Source organism: Suricata suricatta, chromosome 7, assembly GCF_006229205.1.
Source record: "Suricata suricatta isolate VVHF042 chromosome 7, meerkat_22Aug2017_6uvM2_HiC, whole genome shotgun sequence".
In the NCBI taxonomy this organism is placed as follows: Eukaryota; Metazoa; Chordata; class Mammalia; order Carnivora; family Herpestidae; genus Suricata; species Suricata suricatta.
Window position 1 is genome coordinate 18470464 of NC_043706.1, and position 12923 is coordinate 18483386.

The 12923-nt window shown below is 39.0% G+C and overlaps 1 protein-coding gene across 1 annotated transcript in view; it reads left to right on the top strand.

Moving 5' to 3' along the window:
- OFCC1 (orofacial cleft 1 candidate 1) overlaps window positions 1–12923 on the top strand; it is a 284782-nt gene that overhangs the window by 78064 nt on the left and 193795 nt on the right. The window contains 1 exon segment of the mRNA XM_029943141.1: window positions 503–736. Within this exon segment, the coding sequence (XP_029799001.1) occupies window positions 503–736 (234 nt within the window).

Sequence of the window (12923 nt, forward strand, 5' to 3'; positions counted from 1 at the left end):
CACTTCATCTGTTCATGGAAACAATTTTAGTCCAGCGAAGACCTTGAGGGAGAAAACATATTTCTTCTCCTACACACAGCGTCCTATGGTCTGCGATTAGTGTTAGAGGTAAGGGCTGTCACCAGCTCAAGAGTTTGAAACTCACTGTCCATATTCACCCACCCCACATTTCTTGAGTAGGCCTGATGTGTGGTTTGTAGAAGTGTTGGTACCCTGTTAATTCTATCTTATTACAATAGATGAATGGTTTCTGATGTCACAGGTCATTAACATACCGGGCTTAAAAATTGGCTAACCTTTCCCTGCATAATTGGTAGCCTTGCCTTTTGACCTCCTAATTATATATTGCCTGTCCTCCTCTGTTATCATTGCTAATACCCGACAATTACGGGTTGAGAGAAAATAATTGTCTATTTCCCCCCACCCCTGAGAAGCGCATTGTGGCTAATTGTGTGGTTTCATCCAGTTCCTGCGTATTTCAGGGGAACTGCCTTGTCTTTAGGTTGACCAGGGTCGGGCGCCTCAACATCTTCGAATACAGATGAAATGCATAAGGGTCCTCAAGAGCAAGGCTCCCCGAGGCTCCTACCTCCTCAGGGTGTCCTTGCTTGGTCGACCAGGTGGCTGTGTCTTACAATGGCAGCAAATGGAGTGGCTGAAGACCAGAACACACTCACTGAGACATGGTGGAAATTTTTATGATATGGGGCTGTATTTCCACGAAAGCCTTTATGTGGTAAGCTGGTCTTTTACACACGCATCGCTTTTTATGTAGCTTCCTCACTCTTCCCTCTATCCATCTTTTCATCTCTGTTGATGTAGCTTTAGATATGTAACTTTGTGTAGTGAAAAGATTTCATTCATTCATTCATTCATTCATTAACCAATGAGTGTCCATTATGCACCAAGCATGTGTTGTGGACCATAAATGGACACCCTAGGTCCTGTGTAGAGTGGAAATGCTGTCTTTACTTATCAACAACATATATTGTGGATGCTTGGTCTAGTTCTCCACCTTTTTAGGATTTACACGCTGAGTGATGAATGGTGTCCGTTGTTGGGTGTGTAGTACATGTATAAGTGTGTAAATAGTCAGGGATGCTGATTTTAGGTGAGATCCAAGCTTGAGGCCAGAAGGGAAGTTGGAGGGATTGTTCAGAAGATATATTATGGATGTAAGAGGATGTGTTCATGCACAAAGGGGTTCTAGAGAAGATAGTGCTGAGTAAAGAAGGAAGAGGTGGGTAAGATGAAACAGTGACCCTGGATGCAGGGATGAGAAACAGGGGCTAGAGAGCATCAAGTTCCCCTTGTAAGCAGAGAGGGAAGGCTCAGCCTCTTCCGGGGGGCATGTTCAGGAAACCCCAGCCCCCCTAAAATGAAAGGAGGGTGGGGAGGGGCGCCTGGGTGGCTTAGTCAGTTATGTGTCTGACTTCTGCTCAGGTCATGATCTCACAGTTTGTGAGTTCGAGCCCATGTTGGGTTCTGTGCTGACAGTTCAGAGCCTGGAGCCTGCTTTAGAATCTGTGTCTCCCCCTCCCTCTGCCCCTCCCCCGCTCACACTCTCTCTCTGTCACTCAAAGATGAATAAATGTAAAAAAAAAAAGATAATAAAAAAAAGGAGAGTGGGTTAGTCCTGGGACACTTATCACATGCTGGTACATTGGATGTTGGGCACAAGCACAGACTATTCACAAATATAGAATTGCCTTTTACAGTATTAATTTGAATGAGTAAAACACACATCTTGAGAGTCAATACAGGTATTGCAGAGTGATAGCTAAGAAAAAAACTAACTTCTCTCTGAAATAGATAGGAGTGTGCTCTGTTTCCCCATTTCCCCTTAGGTTTTCTGCTAAAAGATATCCTTTTAATTAATTTTAGCATGTGGTATTTTATTAAGGGTGGTAATGCATTATTCACATGAATATACTCTGCAGATAATGTATTGTATTTACTCTGACCAACTGAAAAAATTAAAATAGGAGACGAAGCTGTAATAAATGAGCCATTCTGTACGGTAACTCTGTAAACTACAAACCTAGGACACCATTATTTATTTGTCATATCTGAGAAGAGAATTATCAACCTTTTTTTTTTTTTTGCCACCTTTACTTTTTAGATACTTTTTAAGATACCCTTGAGAATAATGTTTGTGTTGTTGTTGGTTGGCTGGTCGGTTTTTGTCTTTTGTTTCTTTTCTTTTTAATGATCAAAAACTCTGTAGTGAATTTTAAGAATAGAAAACAGAGGGGCCTCTGTGTGGCTTCAATCAGTTAAGTGTCCACTTTCGGCTCAGGTCATGATCTCGCCGTTTGTGGGTTCAAGCCATGCGTCAGGTTCTGTGCTGACAGCTTGCTTCAGATTCTGTGCCTCCCCCTTTCTCTGTCCCTCCCCCACCAGTCATCTGTCTCTGTCTCTCAAAAATAAATAAATTAAATTTTTTTCTTTTAAAAAAGAATAGAAAACATATAGCACCCATAAAAGCCACACTATTGACTAGTAAGTTCAAAGTCTCAGATGACCTCTGTGTTTGGAAGCTGATGGGGGTTAAAAAACAAAAATCAAAGCCTGTTTACCGCTGGGACATTATTATACTATATAGACATTTGGTGAAGGTCACAGCTTCATCCCAAGGTGTACCCAAGGTCCACTTTGGATGGGATTGGGAGAATTAGCAGTTCTGATGGTGGTGAGAACACCAGACGTCTCTTTAAGACGGAGATTGAGGGACACCTGGGTGGCTCAGTTGGTTAGGCATTTAACGTAGGCTCAAGGCATGATCTCACCATTTGTGAGTTCAAGTCCCGCATTGGGCTCTGTGCTGCCAGCTCAGAGCCTGGAGTCTGCTTCAGATTCTGTGTCTTCCTCTCTCTGCCCCTCCCCTGCTCGTGCTCTCTCTCTCTCTCTCACAAAAATAAGTAAACGTTAAATATTAAAAAAAATAAAACAGAGACTGAAACTCTTCCTGGGAAAGAACTCTTCCTAAGAGAAGAGGAATCCTGGCTGGAAAACATTTTCTGGGGAACCGAACCTCAGTTGGGTCATCTATGAGATAAGGGTTACATGTGCCTATCAGATGTGTTATGAGAAATTATGGATATAATACTTGGGAAAATACATAGTGTCAGTGTGTAGTAAGAATTCAGAGGCTTTTTTATTATTGCTATGATTATTGTTTTTTGTTTTTTGTTTTTTTTTTTTGGTAGTGGAGCCCATGAATGTTTACCCAGTAGACTTTCATTTTAATATCTATGACATGTTTACATTTCAAGTAACTTTCAAATTAACCTTTGCTTGAGAACAATGTTGGTTAACATTTTTTCCTCTAGTGACGTATCCCAAAGGCTTTTGTGAAGAAATGTGGGATAGCTGTGGGAGGAGTCAGTCTAGGGTGGTTGTGGAGAGGAACCCCACTGCCTCTACGGAACCAGACTTTGGGGACGTGTCCTAAGAAAGCAGTGAGCATAATTTAACCCCTGAACTGAGGTCTTGGTTCTCACCTCACCTCAGAGAATTTCAGAAATGTGGTGTTACCTAAAATTTCAGTATATTAGTATTAATATTCACTTAGAGAATTTTAGCAGGTCCACACTCAGTGAGGAACTTGATGTGGGCCTTGATCCCACGACCCTGGGATCATCACCTGAGCTCATGACTGCTGAACCACCCAGGGGTCCCTCAAATTTGAGCTTTTTTTATGTTTACATTTATTTAAAATTTTTTCATGTCTATTTATTTTTGAGAGACAAAGAGAGACAGAGCATGAGTGGGGGAGGGGGAGAGAAAGACACACACACACACACACACCCAGAATCTGAAGCAGGCTCTAGGCTCTGAGCTGTCAGCACAGAGCCCTACATGGAGCTTGAACCCATGAACTGTGAGATCATGACCTAAGCCAAAGTCAGATGCTTAATTGAATGAGCCATCCAATGCCCCAAATCTTAGTTATTTAAAAAAAAGAGTTCAACCAACACCTAACAGGCAATTACATTTTTTTGTACCTTTTAATTAAGTATCTGAAAATTTAAGGCATGGAGATAGGTTACAAAACATACTATTCAAACAGTTTGCTTTCTAGAGCCTTTTGCATAAAGAACTTTATTTTTTAAATTTTTAAAATGTTTTTTATTTATTTTTGAGAGACAGAGAGAGACAGCACAAGCAGGAGAAGGTCAGAGAGAGAGGGAGATACAGCATCTGAAGATAGGCTCCAGGCTCTGAGCTAGCTGTCAGCACAGAGCCTGACGCAGGACTCGAACCCACGAACTGTGAGATCATGACCTGAGCTGAAGCCAAACACTTAACCAAATGAGCCACCCAGGCGCCACTAAAGAACTGTTTTATGGTAAAAGGAGATATGAGTGTTTTTGTCATTGTTATTATTGGTTTAGATGCCCATCTCTGGATGCCGCTATCAGAGGGTGAACTCTGAGCATGAAAGCCATTTATACTGGTGTGTTTCCTTCGGGAATATTCCATGCATGTTATTGGAGGATCCTAACAGAGTGTGCTATAGTTCAGATGCCAAGAGGGACTAGATGATGAAGAGATGCACCAAGGACACCTTCAGTGAGAAGAGCAAAACCACTATGTGACTCATGTTGCAAAAACATTCACAGTGTTAGGGCATCTGGTGGCTCAGTCAGTTAAGCATGCAACTCTTGGTTTCAGCTCAGGTCAAGATGATCGAGCCCAGTTCCGGAGCCTGTTTGAGATTCTTTCTTTCTCTCTCTGCTCTCTCTTACCCCCCTCAAACTAAAGAAATGAATTTAAAAAATATTCACAGTGCTAAAAATCACATCAAGTCTGTAGGGGAAATCAGAGGCTGGTCCTTCCTTTGATAATAAAATGCATTTTCCCCTTCCTGCCAAAAAGAATAAAAAAGTATCTTGGAATAGTTGAAATAACAACCCCAAATTTTCTTCCCCTGTGTCAGAAGCAAACAAAAATAATTACTTCCTGCCACAGCCAAGGAAAATTTACTCTTTAACAGCCTGACAAAATGTCATGGAATTACATCCATCCCTTGGTATCACCTAACAAAATCTCGGATCCCCGAAGAAATACGCTAAGCTATTTCACGTTCAGTGCATGTAAGAAAAGTACACAATTCAGGACAAAACCAAAACAAGAAAAGCACCAAAACTTCCAGAACTTGACAGGAAAGAGAAGTCATCTGAGGCTGTTTGATTTCAGAATAAAAATGTTGCTCAAAGTCCTGTTCATTCCATTGGGCTCTACTCAATAACAGCAAATTTTCCACTAACCACACAATTCTGCCTGCCAGTCACTCTGCTAGCAGTGTTGGGAGACTGACAGCACAGCAAGTTTTCCAGAAATACACTTTTCTAATAATAGGAATACACAATGCAAATGCATAAACATGCATTGTATATGTAACTGGTATAGAGACATTTAAGATATTTTTGTCATTACTTTTAAAATGCAGGTCTAAGGGGCACCTGGGTGGCTCAGTCGGTTAAGTGTCTGACTCTTAGTTTTGGCTCAGGTCATGATCTCCTGGTTCTTGGGGTCAAGCCCTGCATCAGGCTCTGCAATGACAGTAGAGAACCTGCTTGGGATTCTCTCTCCCTCACTCTCTACCCCTTTCCTGCTCACTCTCTCTGTCTCTCTAAATAAATAAATAGATTTCAGAAGACAGGATCATCTCTATTGTAACTCTAAGAACAGGAGAAATTGGCTTCAAAGTCATTTGGGAGGGCAGAGTGCCTTGCAAATGCCAACTGGGGGGGGGGGGATGGTCATCCACTCCCTTGTAGAAAGGAGGGTCCAAGAAAACATTGCCCAAAAGGAGAGGCAAGTCCTATTTACAGAAGCATACAGTCTGCTGAGGAATTGTCTGTATCACCCACTTGTAAGGTTACACTGCCAATGGATCTTGGAATGAGGGCACAATGTTACAGCATCACAGCTGGCTTCCCTTTGCCATCAGGCTGTGCCAGGAGGCAAATATTTAAAGGTTAAGGTGAAAAGGTTGCCTATAGTGTTGGAGAAGTCTCCTGAGGAGGTAGTGGAACTATTAGTAAGCCCAAAGGTAGTATCACCCCAAGCTTCCAAAATACTACCTCCAGATACCATCACTTGGATTCCGTTGGAATAATTTTACATCTTAACGTTGGTTTTCTCATTTTGCAAAGTGGAGGTGGTAAAAAATAATGAGTTTACTGGCAAGTCTGAGCTAAGTCCCCTCATGTAAATGTTTGAGCTTGAATACTATAAATTATGGATTTTAAATTTAGGTTCATTTTACTTGATGACTTTGAATAATTCCTTGGTAGAGACATTTGGAACCCGTTTGTCTGTTGACATTTATCCAGGAAAACATTGCTTTCTTTATGGATCCTGGTCATTAACAACAAACAGGCTAGGATCTTTGAGAAGATATGTGCCAAAAATATGCCTGTTGTCTTCCAGTGTTGGCAAGGTGATAAACTAAGTTAAACATTCAGATTATCTTAGTCTACCATTCTGCCAGAATCAGGAGTCAAAGGTATATTTTGTTTTCAGATTAGGTTCTATAAACACCTGGGTATTCTAGATGAGATCTGAGCAAATGAGACAGGGAAGTGAATAATCCGAGGCTATGATTGCCTAGGATGGGGAGAAGAGATGATCAATCTTGGGTACCTAAAGTTTTCAGTTTCAGTCACCATTCAGGAGATAAGGCCTTGGGCCCATTAGGTATGGAGTGTTGAAAGTCTCCCACATAAATCAAGGATATTCAAGACTAGTCTGAAACCGACTAGACCAAAAACAAAAAGATTTGCTCTTCAATAGAGGGAAATAATAAGAAACTTCTTTTTCTCTAAGCTCTGCTTAAAATTTTATTTCTCTGGTGGTGCCAGGTGCCTGGATGCCTGGGTAACTCAGCTGGTTAAGCATCCAACTCTTAATTTTGGCTCAAGCCATGATCTGATGCTTCACAAGTTTGAGCCCTGCATTGGCCTCAGTGCTGACAGCATGGGGCCTACTTGGGATTCTTTCTCTCTCTCTCTCTCTCTCTCTCTCTCTCAAAAGAAATAAACTTTAAAAATTTATTTCTCCTCTTAATCTAGCAATAGTATTTCTATGATGGAAAATATATAAGAGTTGAAATGAAAAACTGAAAAGGTATATTATATAGATTAGACCTTCTATGGAGAGAGCTAATGGCATGGAGGCCAAAACTGATGACCTTGCTTGGACTGCACCACTAAGGGATAAAGAGATGGACAAAGTGAAGTGGTTTGGAAAGATTTAGAAGAGAAGGTCTAACAGAAAATATAAAGGGAATAACAATTACTGAAATTAACTTCTCATACAGGTATTAATTTCCCAGACTTGCTGGAAAACCCCAGCTCTCAGATCCAGGGACAAAAATTGTGAGCAGAACAAAATAAAATCAATCCACAGGTGGACACATCGTGGTGAAGGAGCAGACAGCAATTATAGAAGTCTGAGGACCACTGAACAATGTATTCAGAGTCCTGAGAGAAAAGTTAAGAAGATAGTTACCTAACCTATCATTCAAGAGTTAGGAGAGGGGTGTTTCAAATGAAGAATACTGTATTTGCATCCTAAAGCTGCCTTAACAAAAGGGCATAGACTTTGTGGTTTAAAACAAATGATTTTGTTGTCTCACAGTCCTAGAGGCCATAAGTTTGACAAAGTAGGGCCTTGCTCTCTCTGAAGGTGCTAGGGAAGAATGGTCCGATGCCTCTCTTCTAGCTCTGGTAGTCCCAGGGGTTCCTTGACCTGTGCATGGACCACCCCAATCGTCTGTCCTCACACGGTCCTCTCCTTGTGTGTCTTCACATCATCATCCCTCTGTGTGCATTTGACTTTGTGTTCAAATTTCCCCTTTTTATAATGACACCAGTCACAAGTTAGAACACACCCTAATGACCTCATCTTAACTTGGTTAAACTTGCAAAGATCCTATTCCCAAATCAGACCATATTCTGAGATTCTAGGGGTTAGGATTTCAATATATCTTCTTTTGGGGGACTCAATTCAGTCTAGAACCTATATATCCTTCATAGGACCTTGCTAAAATAACTAACAAGGAGTATCTTTCAAGAACAAGGAAGAAAGAAAACACCGATGTCATCCTATATTATTCTTTTGAATCTTCTATATTTGAAATGTTTTATAATTTTCCAAAGGAGTATTAAATAAACAGTATGCCTTTTCTGTTCAGTTTTCATAAAATATTAGACAATTAAGAGCTTTTGAATAGCAGCAGAAAGAATAAATGATTGTATAATTGTATAATTAAATGATTATTTCTCCAACTAATGAACTCAGAGTTAAGTCAAGGATTGTGGCTAAGACATCTCCACTTGCACAATACAGCTACGCCAAGTTTGGAAAGCACTGATTTAAATCATTCATGTATGTATAGAAATCCATCTTGTTTACAAGTACAAAGATGAGAGGCTATAGGAAATGGTGTTATAGAAACCACTAAATAAGGAAAATCTTATTTTAAGAAAATTGGACAGATCCTTTGAAAATTTGGTGAAAGATTTTACTTTTTCTTCAGTTGTACTTGGTTTCTAATATTCTAATCTACATGGGTAAATAAACATGGAATCTTTAGAGCTTAGAGAAAATTGAAGGAGGAAATGTAGCAAAATATTGTGTAAAAATGTAAAGTCATAAATTAAGAATTGTGATGCTTCTGAATAGCATTTTGTATTATCACTTGAAATATATCATTATTTAAATATGGTGTTTAAATATGACAAAAACATTATTATTGCACTTAGGTAGTAGTATCTGAGCTACAAGAACATTTTGTTAAATATTCGGTAAAACTGCTATGCTTATAATTCTCATTTTCATTGAGTACAGGAATTGGCCAACTTAAAAAAAGGATACAGGGGTGCCTGAGTGGCTCAGTCCATTGAGCTTCTGACTCTTCATTTTGGTTCAGACCATGATCCCAGGGTCCTGGGATTGAGTCCCACCAGCACTGGGCTCTGCTCTGAGTGTGGAACCTACTTGTGATTCTCTCTCTCTCTCTCTCTCTCTCTCTCTCTCTCTCTCTCTTTTTCTCTCTCTCTCTCTTTGTGCCTCCGCCACTCAAGCACTCTTTCTGTCTCTCTAAAATAGAGTTTAAAAAAATGATGCAAAGAATAGGTTAAAGAAACAAACCCAGCAAAATTCAGGCAAAGAACATTGATTAATGAATTAAAAAGCAATTCTGAAAGGTCATGTGCTCAAGTTGGGCTAAGCCTCAGGCAGCTCTAACAAATGTGACCAGGCTGTCTGTGTGGAGCAGGTAACCCATGCTGACTCCAAATTTGCTGACATTACAGGGTTATTATTTCTGGAAGGATGTAGCATTCTGGAACAATTTCTCTAATGATTCCATTAAGACCATGGTTTCCTTCAATTTGGGCTTACATATTTCATTTTTCACATTACCCTACACCACAAAGAAAATAAAACCATGTCTTGGATTGAGTGTTTGTGTCACCAAGACAGAGACAATATCCCTCTATTTTGATTATACTTAACCCCATTTTATTCGATAAGCACATCTGTTTTTAGAATCACATGTCAGTGTGTACAGGCTGAAATTTTACTAACACTAGTGTAAAGGCAAAAAAAAAAAATAATAATGTGCCTTACAAGAACTTGTGGCAATTTGAGGATTTCTTAAGAAAGAGTCAGACATTCACTATCATTTGATTGGATGGTATTTGAAAGCACACTATAGCAAAGAAGTTACAGGAAAAGGAACATCATAGAATGTGACAACACAGGTTTCCACATGACAGAATCACAGTGAACAGACATTTACTAGTCTCTTACTTTGAAGAGGATCTGCTGTTTTTATTTCTGACTGAGTGAGGCTTTTCCTTTGGGTAAATACAATGCCTCTTAATTCGTAAAAAAGTCTTTTGGAAATACTATCATAGAAAATTTTCTTGCACATTCAAATATAAAGAATAAATAAAGGGGATCAAATACATGGTAGGATGGTGGTTATATGTGTGCTCTTTACTTGGAATTAAATTTTGGGTTCCAAAATCTACCTAGCAACGAGACTTAGAGCAGGTGCCCAATCTCCCTATTGCCTCTGCAATTTCTACATAAAATAGGCATCACAAGAAACAAAATCTCATTGATCTTATGGTGTTATTTACCACCAATAAGGTGGTGGTCAGAGTAAATATTATAATGTAGCTTAGGTTCGACATGCTTCAAGGACTAAAATATTTTCAAATGAACAAACCAGCTCTAAAAAATGCAAAATAAACAAAACCAAAATATATGCCTAAAAGGAGGTTTTGGTTAACTAAAGGATGTCATTATTTCTCTTTCTAACATGGCTGTGACTATATTGTTTAAAAGGATAAACAGGGGCACCTGGGTGGCTCAGTTGGTTGTGCCCAACTCTGGCCTAGGTCATGATCTTGCTGGTCTTGAGTCCAAACCCTGCATCAAGCTCTGTGCTGACAGCTCAGAGCCTGGAGCCTGCTTCAGATTCTGTGTCTCCCTCTCTCTCTTTGCTCCTCCCCTATTCACACTCTGTATCTCTCTGTCAAAAATAAATAAGAATTTTGAAAAAATTTAAAAGGATAAACAATTGTGAACAATGTTTGTACCTTAATCCCACCCTTTCTAAAACCAGTAAAGTGTTTTATTTTTTTAATTATTTTGTAAATGTTTATTTATTTATTTTTGAGAGAGACAGATATAGTGTGAGTGGGGGAGGGGCAGAGAGAGACGGGAAGATAAAATTCCAAGCAAGCTGTGTGCTGTCACAAACCATGAGACCATGACCTGCACTGAAATCAGGAGTCAGGCATTCAACCCAGGTGCCCCTAGTAAGGTGTTTTAGACCGAGTTAGAGTTTTCTGTTTTTACTAATATGTCATTTAACCTCAAAAGAAAGGTGAGATAGACATCAATATTTCTATTTCATAAATGCAAAACTGCATTTTGGAGAAATGATGCTAGTTACCCAAGATCTTATAGCTTAGTAGGGCTATGTTGGCAATAAACCCTTGCTCTATAACTCTGGATACTCAACTCCTTTCTACCTCTAAAAAGTGCTTTCCATGAACCCCAAGGGCATCATCAGTGTTCCTTTGGTTATCATTAGTGCAAGTGGTCTTTACATCACCTCACTCCAGCACTTTCCTTTAAAAACATAGGTTGATGTCCATTGTTCTTCAGATGAATTAAAGTCTTTACCATGGATTCAAACACACTGGTGATATGGCCTCAGCTTCTGTTCACAGTCTGATTACACTCATTAATGAGAGCCAACTTCCCAGTAGGTATCCCAGCCTACTTGTAATTTGAGCTATACCCAAGTTCCATATATCCTACAAGTTTGGGGTGCCATTGGGCATTTGTCTCCAATGTTAACTCCTACATATCCTTCAAATCCCAGACTTATTCACTTTTGCTATTGTTTATACACATGAATGAGCTCCAAAAAGATTTGAGGGCAAAGGCCATATCATATTGTTGTGTCTCTTGAAGCCTACAATACTTGTGCATAGTACATATTCAATAGATGCTTCTAAAATAAAAACTGAAATGAAATGTGAAACTCTAGTTATAGAGATGCAACAGGTTTAATGTAAATTCAGTTTACCAAAAATGAGTACAAGCATACGTCAAGATAATCTTAAGAGTCAGATCTTGGTAAAAGTAGCTTCTAAAATAGAAATAGACCTGATTGAGAAGAAACATATCCATTCAGAGGAAGAGATATTATTTTAACATTACCTATAAATGGGGAGCCCATCACTGGTAATGAATAAGAAAATGCATTTCAATGTTTTATGGTCTTATAGCTTTATGTTGGTTTTTATTTTCTCCCTTCTTTAATATTCAAAAGCAGCCATTTTAGGTAAACCTTTTATAGAGAAGGGAGCTCATAAACTCCCTTCCTTGAAGCATGCCAAATTGGACAAAGCTCATTCTCAAATAGAATGCCTTCTAAGAATTTCCAGGGTACTTAGGCATGATGGAGACCTCCACAAATACACCTGTTTTATGTTACATTAACTGCAAACATGGTTATTTTAAAGACCAAGTAAACATTTCTCCAGATTATTTTTGATATTTCTAAGTGAAAATAGCTGTAGTGGCCTTTCTAATTATAGAATGCCACTACAAGCTCTTTATTCAGAAAGTCACAGAATTTAAAAACTGTTTTTATGTAAAAGTCTCGTTCTCAGAAAGCACGTGCAGCCATTCTGAATCCATATTAAATGCATACACACTTACCTTACTTTTATTAGTCATTGCCATCTAACCTAGGTTGCTTAAATTATTCATTCACTGTACAAATGAAAAATAAGTTCAGTAAATAAGTAGATCAACACTTCAAACTTAGGAAAAATACACATAATAAAGAGTTAAAAAATGGAAAACTGGCAAGTAGTATTCTTGAATTCACATTGGCTTGCTTGAATTATTGGAAATCTTTCATATTTGGTGTTAATTCAGATGGAAGTTGTGGGTTAGTCAAAGGTCACTGCAATGTACATGGCCAAATAGATTAATTTTATTTGTATAGCATAATATACTTTACATATTGTTGTTCATTCATTCAATTACCAATAACCTGTTGTGGTAGATTAAAGATGGCCATAACTTCTTTGCTATTCCCTCCACTGAAAGGTGAGCTCCATGTTTTATCCCCTTCAGTCTGAAGGGGAGAAGTTTGACTGCTTACTCAATAGAATACGATGGAAGTGATGCTCTCATTTTCTAGGTGTAAGTTGTGACTTTGAAAGACTTTCAAGTACAGGTAACTTCACTTCCTGTCTTACTGGAAACCATGCTCATAGAGCCCTGAGGTGCTATGTAAAAATATTCATAAAAGTCTCCTCTGCTAGAGAGGAAGGAGAGACCCTGTAACTACAGGAGAGAGAGAGCCCGCG